This window comes from Nerophis lumbriciformis, linkage group LG13 (assembly GCF_033978685.3).
Source record: "Nerophis lumbriciformis linkage group LG13, RoL_Nlum_v2.1, whole genome shotgun sequence".
NCBI lineage: Eukaryota > Metazoa > Chordata > Actinopteri > Syngnathiformes > Syngnathidae > Nerophis > Nerophis lumbriciformis.
This window is the reverse complement of record NC_084560.2, coordinates 10,469,037-10,488,667: the sequence shown is the minus strand read 5'-3', so window position 1 is coordinate 10,488,667 and position 19,631 is coordinate 10,469,037. Positions and strand designations below refer to the sequence as shown.

Here is a 19,631-nt window from a genome sequence, read left to right as displayed (position 1 = left end):
GGTGGGTGGTTGCTGTCATGGTGCACGTATTGGAGTGTTGTGTTGGGTTACGTGAATGGTTGGTAGCTGTTATTTCTCAGGTTGAAAGTGACGTCAAGGAAGTTGACGGTTTGCTTGTTGGCTTCAATCGTGATCCGTAGGCCGTTCTCTTTGAAAATTTGGCATATGCGCTTCTTGGTATTCTCGCTGCTCTTTGGCGAGGCGCGACACACTGCCAGTCCGTCATCACGGTAAATACCAAGGTTCAGATTGAGGCTAGCGAGCTGGGAGAGGAGGAAACTCCCAACGAGTTCACACATTTCTGCTCCGTCAAAACTTCCCATAGTGATAGTATATATATATATATATATATATATATATATATATATATATATATATATATATATATATATATATATATATATATATATAAAATAAATACTTGAATTTCAGTGTTCATTTATTTACACATATACACACACATAACACTCATCTACTCATTGTTGAGTTAAGGGTTGAATTATCCAAAGAATGGCCGTGCGCGACCCGAGGGTCCCTGGTTCAATCCCCACCTAGTACCAACCTCGTCATGTCCGTTGTGTCCTGAGCAAGACACTTCACCCTTGCTCCTGATGGGTGCTGGTTAGCGCCTTGCATGGCAGCTCCCTCCATCAGTGTGTGAATGTGTGTGTGAATGGGTAAATGTGGAAGTAGTGTCAAAGCGCTTTGAGTACCTTGAAGGTAGAAAAGCGCTATACAAGTACAAGTACAACCCATCCTTGTTCTATTCTCTGTCACTATCTTTCTAACCATGCTGAACACCCTCTCTGATGATGCATTGCTGTGTGGCACGCACAAAAGTGCTTTCATCAAATGCACTAGATGGCAGTATTGTCCTGTTTAAGAGTGTCACAACATTGCTGTTTACGGCAGACGGACTGCTTTACTGTATACGTTCTCTATATTGTGGGAAAGCGGACTCAGGTCCGCATGGAGCTGGAGGGGGCGTGGCCTCCAGCTCCGCCTGAATTTCGGGAGATTTTCGGGAGAAAATTTGTCCCGGGAGGTTTTCGGGAGAGGCACTGAATTTCGGGAGTCTCCCGGAAAATCCGGGAGGGTTGGCAAGTATGCCTTATAGTGCGTAAAATACGGTAATTCATAGCCAGATCCCATCTTGACCAGTAGCCTCTTTGTCTGTATTTCCTGTAAACTTTAACTATAGTTTTACTTTCAGCCATAACACTTCTGTATAAAAGGAACATGATTTTCAAGCCTTTTAAAAGACGTGCTGAGAAGAGTGTCTGTTGGTGGCCAAACAGTGGAATAAATGTTAAGAGGCTCTCATGCACGTGTGGAGCGCCTGCAGCCACTGGATGAAGCGACAATGCTCCTGCTGGGATCTCATTCCTCTCTGGCTATATTGACCACATCACTCATTTTGCACCTCCTCCTTCTCCTTCATTTCACTATTTGCATCCAAAAAAACCAATAACTGGGACCAAGACAACACAACAGAAGTCGAAATGATGGCTATTTTGGCTGATTGGCTATTGTTGCAATGATTAAAAATATATACAGTATTGTGGAGTTAATATCTCCAAAAAGTATCAATACAAATAGCATATTACCGTATTTTTCGGAGTATAAGTCACACCGGAGTATAAGTCGCACCCGCCGAAAATGCATTATAAAGAAGGAAAAAAAACATATATAAGTCGCATTTTTTGGGGAAATGTATTTGATAAAAGCCAACACCAAGAATAGACATTTGAAAGGTAATTTAAAATAAATAAAGAATAGTGAACAACAGGCTGAATAAGTGTACGGTCGTGTCTGTGTAATCATGTTTTGTCTTAGTCATGTTTTGTTTAGTTATTGGACTCTTTAGTTTCTGGCTTTTCACTCCCTTGTCTTGTTTCCATGATTACCCATTAGTTTCACCTGTTCCACATTTGGACTCATTGTGCACTCTTGTTAGCAACCCATTAGTTTTCACGTTTTGAGTCACGCACCTGTTTTCGTTAATCATGTCTAGTATTTAAGTTCATTGTTTTCAGTTTGTGTTTCTGGTGACATCCCCACATTTATGCTCTGCACATTTCTGACTCTTTTTTTCATGTCCATCGTTCACGCTGCTCCTTTTTGTCCATGCCAAGTAAGTTTTGTTTATTATTGCCACAGTTAGTGTTTTTTTTGTTGTTCATAGTTTTTGCCTTTGTGCAAGTGTTTGGTTTCATAGTTTGTTCTACGCCATTGTGCGCGCCTTTTGTTCACTTCCTTGTTTTGTATTTATAGTGTTTAAATAAAAATGTACCTTCATTCCCGTCTCGCCCGAGCCAACTTTCCGTTGCCTTCTAGAAAAACTAAACCCCAGGATCAAGTCTTGACATGTACGTTATATGAGGCATAAATAACCAACTGAGAACGTGCCTGGTATGTTAACGCACACTTGCCAACCCTCCCGAATTTTCCGGGAGACTCCCGAAATTCAGCGCCTCCCCCGAAAACCTCCCGGGACAAATATTCTCCCGAAAATCTCCCGATTTTCAGCCGTAGCTGGAAGCCACGCCCCCTGAGTGAGGACAGCCTTTTTTCATGACGGGAGGACAACAGGGTGACAAGAACTAAATCATCCAGACTAGAGATAAATTGTTGTATTATGTTTATCTTACCTAAAAATATATATATTTATTAATTAAAAAAAAAAAAAAAACTAAATACATGTTTACTATATTTTGCTAAAAACATCAAAATTAATTGTATTTTTATTTGTATTTTTTCCTGACTCCTTATTACATCCAGCCATAGAATTATACATTAAAATAAACATATTTGAAATAATAAATTTTAAATTATCATAATAATTCATTTAAAATGACCATATTTAATTATTAAAATAATTGCTTGTTTATCAACAACTTTAGCATTTTATTCATTACATTTTGAAACTCTCAGAAGCCAAGTTATGTTATATTCCTTAAGATTTATTTATGCAAGTTTGAAGTATCAATTATCTAAACACAGTTTTGTTTGCATATTTTCAGGATGTATATATATATATATATATATATATATATATATATATATATATATATATATATATATATATATATATATATATATATATATATATATATATGTATGAAATACTTGACTTGGTGAATTCTAGCTGTCAATATACTCCTCCCCTCTTAACCACGCCCCCAAAAAAATGCGACTTATAGTCCGAAAAATACGGTAATCTTTGTGTCAGGGGTATACAAACTCAGGCTCGCGGGCCAAGTGCGGACCGCTGCCGTGTTCGGTTTGACCCGCGTTGGCGTCACGAGTTTGACTCCAACCTAATTGTAATAAGTTCATTGCTGCAAGTTTGACATCATCTTGCAGACAACATTAGTGATTCCGTTTAATGACCATGAGTTGCACTTTGAAGTGTCCGCAGCTCAGCATTTTTATACACAGTACGACCCCAATCTAATCAACATTTTCCCAATCACGGCGCAAAAAAAACAACACAGAAAGTCAACACACACGGTCACACAACCTGCTCCAATGCAACTTGTGGGATGCAGTGGTGTAAAGCACGTCGCCACTAGACTCTAGAGCAGTGGAGACGCCTTCTCTGGACTGATGAATCACACTTTTCCATCTGGCAATCTGATGGACCAGTCTGGGTTTGGAGGTTGCCAGGAGAACGCTACATTTCGGACTGCATTGTGCCAAATGTGAAATTTGGTGGAGGAGGAATTATGGTGTGGGGTTGTTTTTCAGGAGTTGGGCTTGGCGCCTTAGTTCCAGTGAAAGGAACTTTGAATTCTCCAGGATACCAAAACATTTTTGACAATTCCATGCTCCCAACCTTGTGGGAAACAGTTTGGAGCTTCCTCTTCCAACATGACTGTGCACCAGTACACAAAGCAAGGTCCATAAAGACATGGATGACAGAGTCTGGTGTGGATGAACTTGACTGGCCTGCACAGAGTCCTGACCTGAACCCGATAGAACACCTTTGGGATGAATTAGAACGGAGACTGAGAGCCAGGCTTTCTCGACCAACATCAGTGTGTGACCTCACCAATGCGCTTTTGGAAGAATGGTGGAAAATTCCTATAAACACACTCCGCAACCTTGTGGACAGCCTTCCCAGAAGAGTTGAAGCTGTATTAGCTGCAAAAGGATGGACCGACATCATATTGAACTCTATGGGTTAGGAATGGGATGGCACTTCAAGTTCATATGTGAGTCAAGGCAGGTGGCTGAATACTTTTGGCAATATAGTGTATGTATGTATATGTGTATATATACAGTATACGTTTACATATATACATCCATCCATCCATCCATCCATCATCTTCCGCTTATCCGAGGTCGGGTCGCGGGGGCATCAGCTTAAGCAGGGAAGCCCAGACTTTCCTCTCCCCAGCCACTTCGTCCAGCTCCTCCCGGGGGATCCCAAGGCGTTCCCAGGCCAGCCGGGAGAGATAGTCTTCCCAGCGTGTCCTGGGTCTTCCCCGTGGCCTCCTACCGGTCAGACGTGCCCGAAACACCTTCCTAGGGAGGCGTTCGGGTGGCATCCTGACCAGATGCTCGAATCACCTCATCTGGCTCCTCTCGATGTGGAGGAGCAGCGGCTTTACTTTGAGCTCCTCCCGGATGACAGAGCTTCTCACCCTATCTTTAAGGGAGAGCCCCGCCACCCGGCGAAGGAAACTCATTTCGGCCGCTTGTACTCGTGATCTTGTCCTTTCGGTCATAACCCAAAGCTCATGACCATAGGTGAGGATGGGAACGTAGATCGACCGGTAAATTGAGAGCTTTGCCTTCCGGCTCAGCTCCTTCTTCACCATACATACAGGTAAAAGCCAGTAAATTAGAATATTTTGAAAAACTTGATTTATTTCAGTAATTGCATTCAAAAGGTGTAACTTGTACATTATATTTATTCATTGCACACAGACTGATGCATTCAAATGTTTATTTCATTTAATTTTGATGATTTGAAGTGGCAACAAATGAAAATCCAAAATTCCGTGTGTCACAAAATTAGAATATTACTTAAGGCTAATACAAAAAAGGGATTTTTAGAAATGTTGGCCAACTGAAAAGTATGAAAATGAAAAATATGAGCATGTACAATACTCAATACTTGGTTGGAGCTCCTTTTGCCTCAATTACTGCGTTAATGCGGCGTGGCATGGAGTCGATGAGTTTCTGGCACTGCTCAGGTGTTATGAGAGCCCAGGTTGCTCTGATAGTGGCCTTCAACTCTTCTGCGTTTTTGGGTCTGGCATTCTGCATCTTCCTTTTCACAATACCCCACAGATTTTCTATGGGGCTAAGGTCAGGGGAGTTGGCGGGCCAATTTAGAACAGAAATACCATGGTCCGTAAACCAGGCACGGGTAGATTTTGCGCTGTGTGCAGGCGCTAAGTCCTGTTGGAACTTGAAATCTCCATCTCCATAGAGCAGGTCAGCAGCAGGAAGCATGAAGTGCTCTAAAACTTGCTGGTAGACGGCTGCGTTGACCCTGGATCTCAGGAAACAGAGTGGACCGACACCAGCAGATGACATGGCACCCCAAACCATCACCCAACCATGCAAATGTTGCATTTCCTTTGGAAATCGAGGTCCCAGAGTCTGGAGGAAGACAGGAGAGGCACAGGATCCACGTTGCCTGAAGTCTAGTGTAAAGTTTCCACCATCAGTGATGGTTTGGGGTGCCATGTCATCTGCTGGTGTCGGTCCACTCTGCTTCCTGAGATCCAGGGTCAACGCAGCCGTCTACCAGCAAGTTTTAGAGCACTTCATGCTTCCTGCTGCTGACCTGCTCTATGGAGATGGAGATTTCAAGTTCCAACAGGACTTGGCGCCTGCACACAGCGCAAAATCTACCCGTGCCTGGTTTACGGACCATGGTATTTCTGTTCTAAATTGGCCCGCCAACTCCCCTGACCTTAGCCCCATAGAAAATCTGTGGGGTATTGTGAAAAGGAAGATGCAGAAAACCAGACCCAAAAACGCAGAAGAGTTGAAGGCCACTATCAGAGCAACCTGGGCTCTCATAACAACTGAGCAGTGCCAGAAACTCATCGACTCCATGCCACGCCGCATTATGCAATAATTGAGGCAAAAGGAGCTCCAACCAAGTATTGAGTATTGTACATGCTCATATTTTTCATTTTCATACTTTTCAGTTGGCCAACATTTCTAAAAATCCCTTTTTTGTATTAGCCTTAAGTAATATTCTAATTTTGTGACACACGGAATTTTGGATTTTCATTTGTTGCCACTTCAAATCATCAAAATTAAATGAAATAAACATTTGAATGCATCAGTCTGTGTGCAATGAATAAATATAATGTACAAGTTACACCTTTTGAATGCAATTACTGAAATAAATCAAGTTTTTCAAAATATTCTAATTTACTGGCTTTTACCTGTATATACAGTCGTGGTCAAAAGTCTACATACACTTGTAAACTCATAACTTCGTACATGACCAAAAGAAATCCCAATTTATGAAGCCACACTGACAATGGAAATAAGATAATTCTGATTCTGACACATGTAACAACAACTGTTAGCATGCTAGAAGTTAGCATGCTAGCTTTTTAGTACGTCTCAGAGTCATACAACTTGGTACTTGACACATGTTAACTGTTAGCACGCTAGCATTAGCGTCTATTTTACTTGTTGAGTTTATTTTGCCTATTTAGCCGCCGTACACTTGAGAGTCATATAACCTGGCAATGGCACGTTCTAACTGTCTAAGTTAGCATTTCAGTTGGACGCTGGCAATTTCTCCTGAAATTGCATATTCTAGTTGTATCTATTTTCCTGCGTAATTATTTTCTTTACGTTGTTTATATACATTTCTGAGACATGCTAACCTTTTTGTTTTAGCTAGTTTTGCATTTGTACGCCTCAGATTTAAAAAATTGTTAACTAAAATGCTAACTGTTACCATGTTAACATTAGCATGGTCATTTTTTAAGCTAATTTTGCAGCCGTACGCCCCAGAGTCGTATAAGATTCCGGTGGTAACCCACAAGTTCTCCCAATCAATCAATCAATCAATGTTTATTTATATAGCCCTAAATCACAAGTGTCTCAAAGGGCTGCACAAGCCACAACGACATCCACGGTACAGAGCCCACATAAGGGCAAGGAAAAACTCACAACCCCAATGGGACGTTGTGGGTGACACCCCCCCTCCAGGGGAGACCGGATGCAATGGATGTCGAGTGGGTCTGACATAATATTGTGAAAGTCCAGTCCATAGTGGATCTAACATAATAGTGACAGTCCAGTCCATAGTGGATCTAACATAATAGTGGGAGTCCAGTCCATTGTGGATCTAACATAATAGTGAGAGTCCAGTCCATAGTGGATCTAACATAATAGTGAGAGTCCAGTCCATAGTGGGGCCATCAAGAGACCATCTCGAGCGGAGATGGGTCAGCAGCGCAGAGATGTCCCCAACTGATGCACAGGCGAGCGGTCCACCCCGGGTCCCGACTTCATCCATGGCCACCGGACCTGTGTGCCCCCCCCTCCACAAGGGAGGGGGGGGGCAGAGGAGAAAAGAAAAGAAACGGCAGATCAACTGGGCTAAAAAGGGGGTCTATTTAAAGGCTAGGGTATACAAATGAGTTTTAAGATGGGACTTAAATGCTTCTACTGAGGTAGCATCTCTAACTGTTACCGGGAGGGCATTCCATAGTACTGGAGCCCCAATAGAAAACGCTCTATAGCCCGCAGACTATTTTTGGGCTCTGGGAATCACTAATAAGCCGGAGTTCTTTGAACGCAGACCTTGCGAGTCAGATCCAGCTCTCCGTCAACGGGGTCCCGACATCTCGGCGCAGTCGGTCTTACCGGGCTGCTCCACCGACGTCGGCTCTACTCAGCTGGATGGCGAGGCAATTCGCCTAGTCCTAACTACCCTTTGTTAATTCAGCATCTGTCCCGCTTCCTTTTGTGGTCGACTCGGCTGAGAAGCCTATCTCGTAAGGCCTAGTCAAAACCGCAAACCCGGCTGTTTTAGGTAGTGTTGCGTCGACCAGCTCTTCCTCCCAGGGAATCTAAGTTACTGGTCAACCCCAAGTTTTTTCGATGACATATATGCTGAGTAAGAAGGACCATCGAGACAGAATTGGAATATTTTCAAGTTTTACTAAAGCTTTAGGAGGTCAACTTAACCAATACATTCATATCGGCTACTCAAGTTGATCTGACATTCAAACGGAAAAGCCCACTCCTTGCACACAAAGAAAACCCCCATCTCCCCCCTCGCAACACTGAAAAGGAACAAGTGGGGGTTGTAGTTCACATTTCAAGGGTGAAGACACTAAATGTCGAAAGAATATACAAAGGAAAAGTAGTAGATACTCTAAACATGGCTATGTAAAAAGAAATAACTCTTAAACATATATGCATCCTCCACAGTAGCTTGCCTCTAATGAATCTTGGCTCTTGTTACTGACTAGGTTAGATTAGAGGGCTGGGAAAGAGATGAAAAGCCCTGCAGGACGTATGTGTAAGTGGATTGAATTAGAGCGACCTTTCAGAGCTAGTTGTAGTACACAAAGGAGTTTTATCTTTTTACGTCGAGGACGTATGGTACGAGGAGGGATACAATCTTGGTAAGTTTTCGTAATGCTTTTTATTGCAGGCTCAAATAGCGTAAACATTGCACAGCGTCAATAAATCATTCACAAAAATCATATAAATGAAAACATTTTAAAAATGAAAAATTGTAAAAAATTTAATAAATTGCATCTCTAATTCAGTTCAAATTGAAGTTCAGTTTGTTTCTTACCGTGCAAGGTTCTTTGGGGAAAGTCCGAAAACAGTCCAAAAAGTGTCTCTTTATTTTTGGAAGGAGCTGGGTGGGCCACGGGCCGGGCGACCGCACCCAGGCTCCGGCTGCTCCACAGAAGGGGACTTGGCAATTGCACATTCTAGTTGTATCTGTTTTCCCGCCAAATTATTTTATTGATGTTGTTCGTTTGTATGAATTTCTGACACATGCTAACTTATTTTTTTTTAGCTAATTTTGAATTTGTACGCTCCATAGTTATACATCTTGACACATGTTCACTGTCGTTGTCTATTTTTATACTATTGTTATTTTTAGTAATGTAACTTGGTACTTGACACATTCTGTCTGTCATGCTAACGTTAGCATTTCAGTTTGACCGCCGTTTTCGTGGCTTGCGCACATACAACATCCACACGCAATGTCTCCTGAAATTGCACATTCTAGTTATATTTTCATGCCTGATTATTTTCTTGTTCATTTCTATGAATTTCTGACACATGCTAACTTTTTCTGACACATGCTAAATTTTTTAGCTCTTTTTGCGTTTGTACTAGATAAATGATTTGAAATGTAATATCGGAAATTGTCGGTATCAGTTTCAAAAAGTAAAATTTATGACTTTTTAAAATTGCCGCTGTACGGAGTGGTACACGGACAGTACAGAGCAGTTGCGTCTCCCAGTCATACTTGCCAACCCTCCCCATTTTCCGGGAGACTCCCGAATTTCAGTGCCCCTCCCGAAAATCTCCCGGAGCAAACATTCTCCCCAATTTCCCCCGATTTCCACCCAGACAACAATTTTTGGGGCGTGCCTTTAAGGCAGTCACATAATATCTATGACTTTTCACACACACAAGTGAATGCAAGTCATACTTGGTCAACAGCCATACAGGTCACACTGAGGGTGGCCGTATAAACAACTTTAACACTGTTACAAATACGCGCCACACTGTGAACCCACACCAAACAAGAATGACAAACATTTCGGGAGAACATCCGCACCGTAACACAACATAAACACAACAGAACAAATACCCAGGACCCCTTGCAGGACTAACTCTTCCGGGACGCTACCCCCCAGCCCCCTTACCTCAACCCCGCCCACCTCAACCTCCTCATGCTCTCTCAGGGAAAGCATGTCCCAAATTCCAAGCTGCTGTTTTGAGGCGTGTTAAAAAAAATAATGCACTTTGTAGACTTAAATAATAAATATTTTCCATAACTTGAGTTGATTTATTTTGGAAAACCTTGTTACATTGTTTAATGCATCCAGCGGGGCATCACAACAAAATTAGGCATAATAATGTGTTAATTCCACGACTGTATATGTCTGTTGATATCGGAATCGGTAATTAAGAGTTGGACAATATCGGATATCGGCAAAAAAGCCATTATCGGACATCTCTAGTTTATACACCTCAGAGGTATACAACACACATATTAACTGTTACCATGCTAACATTAGCGGGCTCATTTTTAAAGCTAATTACACAAACGTATACCCCAGAGTCATATAACTTGGTACTTGGCACATGCTAACTGTTGGCCTGCTAACATTAGCATTTTAGTTCAACTCGTGCGTTTCCGCAGCTTGCGCATATCCACGCAATTTCTCCCGAAATTGCATTTTCTCGTTATTTTTATTTTCCCGCTTCATTAATTCAGAATCGGAATCAGAAATACTTTATGAATCCCAGAGGGGAAATTACAATTTTCAGCACAATCCCATTCAAGATCAGACAAACATTACAGGGAGACAGAACAGGATCGAACATTACAGGGAGACAGAACAGGATCGAACATTACAGGGAGACAGAACAGGATCAACATTACAGGGAAACAGAACAGCATCAAACATTACAGGGAGACAGAACAGGATCGAACATTACAGGGAGACAGAACGGGATCAAACATTACAGGGAGACAGAACAGGATCGAACAATACAGGGAGACAGAACAGGATCAAACCTTACAGGGAGACAGAACAAGATCAAACATTACAGGAAGACAGAACAGGATCAAACATTACAGGGGGACAGAACAGGATCAAACATTACAGGGAGACAGAACAGGATCGAACATTACAGGGAGACAGAACAGGATCAAACATTACAGGGAGACAGAACAGGATCGAACATTACAGGGAGACGGAACAGGATCGAACATTACAGGGAGACAGAACAGGATCGAACATTACAGGGAGACGGAACAGGATCGAGCATTACAGGGAGACGGAACAGGATCAAGCATTACAGGGAGACGGAACAGGATCAAACATTACAGGGAGACGGAACAGGATCAAACATTACAGGGAGACAGAACAAGATCAAACATTACAGGGAGACAGAACAGGATCAAACATTACAGGGGGACAGAAGAGGATCAAACATTACGGGGAGACAGAACAGGATCAAACATTACGGGGAGACAGAACAGGATCAAACATTACAGGGAGACAGAACAGGATCGAACATTACAGGGAGACGGAACAGGATCGAACATTACAGGGAGACGGAACAGGAACAAACATTACAGGGAGACGGAACAGGATCAAACATTACAGGGAGACAGAACAAGATCGAACATTACAGAGAGACAGAACAGGATCGAACATTACAGGGAGACAGAACAGGATCGAACATTACAGGGAGACGGAACAGGATCGAACATTACAGGGAGACGGAACAGGATCGAACATTACAGGGAGACGGAACAGGATACATTACATTGAGACGGAACAGGATCGAACATTACAGGGAGACGGAACAGGATCAAACATTACAGGGAGACAGAAGAGGATCAAACATTACAGGGAGACAGAACAAGAGCAAACATTACAGGGAGACAGAACAAGATCAATCATTACAGGGAGACAGAACAGGATCAAACATTACAGAGAGACAGAACAGGATCAAACATTACAGGGAGACGGAACAGGATCAAACATTACAGGGAGAAGGAGGGGATCAAACATTACAGGGAGACAGAAGAGGATCAAACATTACAGGGGGACAGAACAGGATCAAACATTACAGGGAGACGGAACAGGATCAAACATTACAGGGAGAAGGAGGGGATCAAACATTACAGGGAGACAGAAGAGGATCAAACATTACAGGGGGACAGAACAGGATCAACATTACAGGGGGACAGAACAGGATCAAACATTACAGGGAGACAGAAAAGGATCCAACATTACAGAGAGACAGAAGAGGATCAAACATTACAGGGAGACAGAACATGATCAAACATTACAGGGAGACATAAGAGGATCAAACATTACAGGGAGACAGAAGAGGATCAAACATTACAGGGAGACGGAACAGGATCAAACATTACAGGGAGACGGAACAGGATCGAACATTACAGGGAGACAGAAGAGGATCAAACATTACAGGGAGACAGAACAAGAGCAAACATTACAGGGAGACAGAACAAGATCAATCATTACAGGGAGACAGAACAGGATCAAACATTACAGAGAGACAGAACAGGATCAAACATTACAGGGAGACGGAACAGGATCAAACATTACAGGGAGAAGGAGGGGATCAAACATTACAGGGAGACAGAAGAGGATCAAACATTACAGGGGGACAGAACAGGATCAAACATTACAGGGAGACGGAACAGGATCAAACATTACAGGGAGAAGGAGGGGATCAAACATTACAGGGAGACAGAAGAGGATCAAACATTACAGGGGGACAGAACAGGATCAAACATTACAGGGGGACAGAACAGGATCAAACATTACAGGGAGACAGAAAAGGATCCAACATTACAGGGAGACAGAAGAGGATCAAACATTACAGGGAGACAGAACATGATCAAACATTACAGGGAGACATAAGAGGATCAAACATTACAGGGAGACAGAAGAGGATCAAACATTACAGGGAGACGGAACAGGATCAAACATTACAGGGAGACGGAACAGGATCGAACATTACAGGGAGACGGAACAGGATCAAACATTACAGGGAGACGGAACAGGATCAAACATTACAGGGAGACAGAACAAGATCAAACATTACAGGGGGACAGAACAGGATCAAACATTACAGGGGGACAGAACAGTATCAAACATTAAAGGGAGACAGAAAAGGATCCAACATTACAGGGAGACAGAAGAGGATCAAACATTACAGGGAGACAGAACAAGATCAAACATTACAGGTAGACATAAGAGGATCAAACATTACAGGGAGACATAAGAGGATCAATGGAGACAGAAGAAGATCAAACATTACAGGGAGACAGAACAAGATCAAACATTACAGGGAGACATAAGAGGATCAAACATTATAGCGAGACATAAGAGGATCAAACATTGCAGGAAGACAGAAGAGGATCAAACATTACAGGGAGACAGAAGAGGATCAAACATTACAGGGAGACAGAACAGGATCAAACATTACAGGTAGACAGAAAAGGATCAAACATTACAGGGAGAGAGAACAGGATCAACCATTACAGGGAGACAGAACAGGATCAAACATTACAGGTAGACAGAACAGGATCGCTGACGTGTCTGCCAACTTCCGGCACCCCTTACAAAAAAGGTTGAGATACAGGTAAACAATGTTGTTTTTCTTTTACCTGAATTTCTTCCAGATTGGCAATCAGGATCCACATTTTAGCCGGCAAGACCCGCGAGCCACCCTCCCTAGGGTTCTCCCTGAGACCAGAGCCTGCATCGTGTCCCAAGACGTGGCCTCGGGAGGACAGAGCGCCGGTGGATTTGTCCGCGCCAAAGCCGAGGACCCGCGATGTAACGGCACCCTGAGGAAGCAGACCTCTCCCAGGTCCAGTGCCCTTGTGGCTGCGGGACAAGGTAGAGCGTGAAGGTTCAAAACCTGAATCTGATCTGAGATCAACTGATTAAAACCTTCGTAGCAGTTATGCCATGAGCATTGATTGTCGCAATCATTGCTGTCAAATGTGATTAATCTGATGAAATCGTTATCTTGTCATTCCAACAGGTGGCCGAGAGGACTGTAGTGGGCAGCGTTACAGCGCCGACCCGACCGCTTTCCTGGCGGAGCGAGGAAGCAAAGGCGAGAAGGAAGCGGACACGTACACGACTGCCAAGAAGAGTTCAGGTTACTTGAATAAAATCAGTCATACTCATTGATACATATTACAGACCCCTGCAATAACCGTATGTATTATTTGCTATATACAAAACCAGTGAAGGCACGTTGTGTAAATGCTGAATAAAAACAGAATACAATGATTTGCAAATCCTTTTCTACTTATTTAATTGAAATAAATTCAATTAGAAATTAAAAAAGACAAGATATTTATTTTTTTGCAAATATTAGCTCATTTGGAATTTGATGCCTGCATCGTGTTTCAAAAAAGCTGGCACAGGTGGAGAAAACAGACTGATAAAGTTGAGGAATGCTCATCAAACACTTATTTGGAACACCCCACAGGTGAACAGGCTAATTGGGAACAGGCGGGTGCCATGATTGGGTATAAAAGCAGCTTCCATGAAATGCTCAGTCATTCACAAACAAGGATGGGGCGAGGGTCACCACTTTGTCAACAAATGCGTGAGCAAATTGTTGAACAGTTTAAGAACAACATTTCTAAACAAGCTATTGCAAAGAATTTAGGGATTTTCACCATCTGCTTATGTCAAATCTGAAGAAATCACTGCACGTGAGCGGCAATGCCCGTGACCTCAGTGTGTAAAGGATATCACCACATGGGCTCAGGAACACTTCAGAAAACCACTGTCAGTAACTACAATTCGTTGCTACATCTGTAAGCGCAAGTTAAAACTCTTCTATGAAAAGCCAAAGCCATTTATCAACACCCAGAAATTCCGCCGGCTTCGCTGGGCCCCGAGCTCATTTAAGATGGACTGATGCAAAGTGGAAAAGTGTTCTGCGGTCTGACGAGTCCACATTTCAAATTGTTTTCGGAAACTGTGGACGTCGTGTCCTCAGCACCAAAGAGGAAAAGAAGAAAGACTGTTATAGGCGCAAAGTTGAAAAGCCAGCATCTGTGATGGTGTGGGGGTGTATTAGTGCCCAAGACATGGGTAACTTACACATCTATGAAGGTGCCATTAATGCTGAAAGGTACATACAGGTTTTGGAGCAACATATGTTGCCATCCAAGCAACGTTACCATGGACGCCCCTGCTTATTTCAGCAAGACAATGCCAAGCCACGTGTTACATCAACGTGGCTTCATAGTAAAAGAGTGCAGGTCCTAGACTGGCCTGCCTGTAGTCCAGACCTGTCTCCCATTGAAAAGTGTGGCGCATTATGAAGCCTAAAATACCACAACGGAGACCCCCGGACTGTTGAACAACTTAAGCTGTACATCAAGCAAGAATGGGAAAGAATTCCACCTGAGAAGCTTAAAAAATGTGTCTCCTCAGTTCCCAAACGTTTACTGAGTGTTGTTAAAAGGAAAGGCCATATAATGCCCCTGTGGCAACTTGTTTGCAATGTGTTGCTGCCATTAAATTCTAAGTTAATGATTATTTGCCAAACAAAAGGAAGTTTCTCAGTCTGAACGTTAAATATCTTGTCTTTGCAGTCTATTCAATTGAATATAAGTTGAAAAGGATTTGCAAATCATTGTAATCTATTTTTATTTACCATTTACACAACGTGACAACTTCACTTTTGTAGATTGGCTCTGATTTAAATATTTAGTTATTTTGCCCTTAAAGCCTTCCTCTGTCAACAAAAATGCAAAAATATTTTTTTTAAATAAAACAATTTGATGTAATTAGTGTGCTCTCAACCATATACTGACACCATACTTTGTAGCGTTATTAGAAGTGTCATTTTTTTTAATTTTGGATTTAAACACGATTATTTGTAATAATTTTTATTCGGTTTAAAAAAATCAAAAATCTATTTTTATTTAATTTTTTCTGTCCTGTCCAGCCACTCAAACAAATCACATTGTTGATGTAGATGATCTATATCTGCTGTACAGATTTACCTTAGATTCTTCTCTTGTTGCCTTATTTGTATTTGACTCTATGAAATGTTTGGGTAGATTTTTATTCAACAAAAAAACTGTTTTCTATTCAGTAATATAGACATTGATCACAGCTGTTTATCTATTTAATGGAGGAATGTAGTTAATCATACAACAGGGACAATGTTATTGACAAAGTATTGAGTTTGATTCGAGAATCAATTCTGAATCAAATTGTTACCTCCATGACTCGAATCAAAACGTGTGGTGGCCAAAGATTCACAGCCTTAATCGTTACTGTCGATATGTACAAACCCCGTTTCTATATGAGTTGGGAAATTGTGTTAGATGTAAATAAAAACGGAATACAATGATTTGCAAATCATTTTCAACCCATATTCAGTTGAATGCACTACAAAGACAAGATATTTGATGTTCAAACTCATAAACTTTATTTATTTTTTGCAAATAATAATTAACTTAGAATTGTATGGCTGCAACAAGTGCCAAAGTAGTTGGGAAAGGGCATGTTCACCACTGTGTTACATGGCCTTTCCTTTTAACAACACTCAGTAAACGTTTGGGAACTGAGGAGACACATTTTTGAAGCTTCTCAGGTGGAATTCTTTCCCATTCTTGCTTGATGTACAGCTTAAGTTGTTCAACAGTCCGGGGGTCTCCGTTGTGGTATTTTAGGCTTCATAATGCACAACATATTTTCAATGGGAGACAGGTCTGGACTACAGGCAGGCCAGTCTAGTACCCGCACTCTTTTACTATGAAGCTACGTTGATGTAACATGTGGCTTGGCATTGTCTTGCTGAAATAAGCAGGGGCGTCCATGGTAACGTTGCTTGGATGGCAACATATGTTGCTCCAAAACCTGTATGTACCTTTCAGCATTAATGGTGCCTTCATAGATGTGTAAGTTACCCATGCCTTGGGCACTAATACACCCCCATACCATCACAGATGCTGGCTTTTCAACTTTGCGCCTATAACAATCCGGATGGTTCTTTTCCTCTTTGGTCCGGAAGACACGACGTCCACATTTTCCAAAAACAATTTGAAATGTGGACTCGTCAGACCACAGAACACTTTTCCACTTTGTATCAGTCCATCTTAGATGAGCTCAGGCCCAGCGAAGTCGACGGCGTTTCTGGGTGTTGTTGATAAACGGTTTTCGCCTTGCATAGGAGAGTTTTAACTTGCACTTACAGATTTAGCGACCAACTGTAGTTACTGACAGTGGGTTTCTGAAGTGCTCCTGAGCCCATGTGGTGATATCCTTTACACACTGATGTCGCTTGTTGATGCAGTACAGCCTGAGGGATCGAAGGTCACGGGCTTAGCTGCTTACGTGCAGTGATTTCTCCAGATTCTCTGAACCTTTTGATGATATTACGGACCGTAGATGGTGAAATCCCTAAATTCCTTGCAATAGCTGGTTGAGAAAGGTTTTTCTTAAACTGTTCAACAATTTGCTCACGCATTTGTTGACAAAGTGGTGACCCTCGCCCCATCCTTGTTTGTGAATGACTGAGCATTTCATGGAATCTACTTTTATACCCAATCATGGCACCCACCTGTTCCCAATTAGCCTGCTCACCTGTGGGATGTTCCAAATAAGTGTTTGATGAGCATTCCTCAACTTTATCAGTATTTATTGCCACCTTTCCCAACTTCTTTGTCACGTGTTGCTGGCATCAAATTCTAAAGTTAATGATTATTTGCAACAAAAAAAAATGTTTATCAGTTTGAACATCAAATATGTTGTCTTTGTAGCATATTCAACTGAATATGGGTTGAAAATGATTTGCAAATCATTGTATTCCGTTTATATTTACATCTAACACAATTTCCCAACTCATATGGAAACAGGGTTTGTATATCGGTGCGTCCACCTTTGTTTACGTTCTAGAGCTCTAGCCTAGCCATTTGCACGGTTTATTGTATGGTCTTCGTCCTCCAGTGATAACGCGACTTGTAAGAAATGAAGAAATGTAGTGTATTTGCCACCATGGAGGCGGGGATTGCTGACAGAGAAAGGACTTTGATCTGTGGAGGGACATTAGCCGCGAGCATCTTTTAACATTGCATTGAGGATGCGTTCGGTCGCTTGTCTCCGTCTAATCTGCAGGACATAGATAAAAAGCATTTTGGTACTGGTACCAAAATGCATTTTGATACTTTTCTAAATAAAGGGGACCAAAAAAATTGCATTATTGGCTTTATTTTAACAAAAATTTTAGAGTACAATAAACATATGTTTATTATTGCAATCCAAGAACAATTTGGTCCTTAAATAAAATAGTGAACATACTAGACAATTTGTCTTTTAAGTAGTAAGTAAACAAACAAAGGCTCCTAATATGCAGTAACATATTGTGTCATTTCTCATGCTTTTATTTTGTCAACATTATGAGGGACAAACTGTAAAAATTGATTATTAATCTACTTGTTCATTTACTGTTAATATCTGCTTACTTTCTCTTTTAACATGTTCTATCTACACTTCTGTTAAACTGTAATTATCACTTATTCTTCTCTTCTTTGATACTTTACATTAGTTTTGGATGATACCACACATTTAGGTATCGATGCGATACCAAGTAGTTCCATGATCATACATTGGTCATATTCAAAGTTGTCATGTGTCCAGGGACGTATTTCATGACTTTATAAACATAATATGATTTTTTTTTAAACGAAAAAAGATTTTGTGATGCTAAAAAAAATATCGATGTAATCATAGTAGTATCGACTAGATACGCTCCTGTACTTGGTATCATTACAGTGGAGACATACATTGTGACGCCAGTGAGCTACGGTGTGTAGTGAAGCATGTTTAGCTATTCCTCGTCCTGCAGTGATAATGATACTTGTAAGAAACTTACTTTATTTGCCGCCATGGAGGCGAGGATTAGTGATTTAGAAGTAGCTAAAACACCTGAGGGCGTTTCAGTGTTATATCTTCACCTTTATCTTTACTTTTTAGACCAAAATGCGTCCGTTCTCCTTTTTCTGTCTACACACTGTGTCTGCTTGTAAGTACTCCGTGTGTGTGCGCTGCCGAACATGCTCCTCTGCTCGTAAAACCGGCAATGTCATGACGTAATACGACGCGCCGTCATGCCCGTTAAAACAAAAGGGGGGAGGGGTGGGTACTGGTACTTTTTAGAGGCGGTATAGTACCAAATATGAGTCATTAGTATGCCGTATGGGCTGTATATTATACAACTTTAATATAACAATAGTATTAAAAGCTCTATTGTTTGTCAAATCCTGCTAAATTAAATACAGTTCCATGTGAAAGTGTGCTCTGGTAAATGAACTGATTTTTAGTTACAGCCTCTCACAATCCATGTAAGGAAAATTCAGCCTTTGGAAAGAAAAAAACTCATCAATAGTTTTAGTAGAGGCAGTCAAAGTAGCCTTTCTTGTCATGCAGTATAGAGGGCCACATGGCACTTACCTACTCAGTGGCCTAGTGGTTAGAGTGTACGCCCTGAGATCGGTAGGTTGTGAGTCATACCAAAGACTATAAAAATGGGACCCATTACCTCCCTGCTTGGCACTCAGCATCAAGGGTTGGAATTGGGGGTTAAATCACCAAAAATGATTCCCGGGCGCGACCACCGCTGCTGCCCACTGCTCCCCTCACCTCCCAGGGGGTGATCAAGGGTGATGGGTCAAATGCAGAGAATATTTTCGCCACACCTCGTGTGTGTGTGACAATCATTGGTACTTTAACTTTATGCGCAGATCACGTGCTGCGCGGGAAGTTTGGCATAAAAAAAAAAACGCATGGAAAATGTCCAATGATTGACCAACTTTTATATCAAATGTCATTATGGAAGTCGCTTCCTAGCGG

At 41.7% G+C, this 19,631-nt stretch overlaps 1 protein-coding gene across 1 annotated transcript in view; it reads left to right on the top strand.

Moving 5' to 3' along the window:
* LOC133613865 (receptor tyrosine-protein kinase erbB-4-like) overlaps positions 1–19,631 on the top strand; it is a 1,130,743-nt gene that overhangs the window by 1,089,552 nt on the left and 21,560 nt on the right. The window contains exons 26-27 of the mRNA XM_061971723.2: positions 13,421–13,640; positions 13,789–13,908. Coding sequence (XP_061827707.1) covers positions 13,421–13,640; positions 13,789–13,908 — 340 coding nt within the window. The remainder of the gene's footprint in view (positions 1–13,420; positions 13,641–13,788; positions 13,909–19,631) is intronic.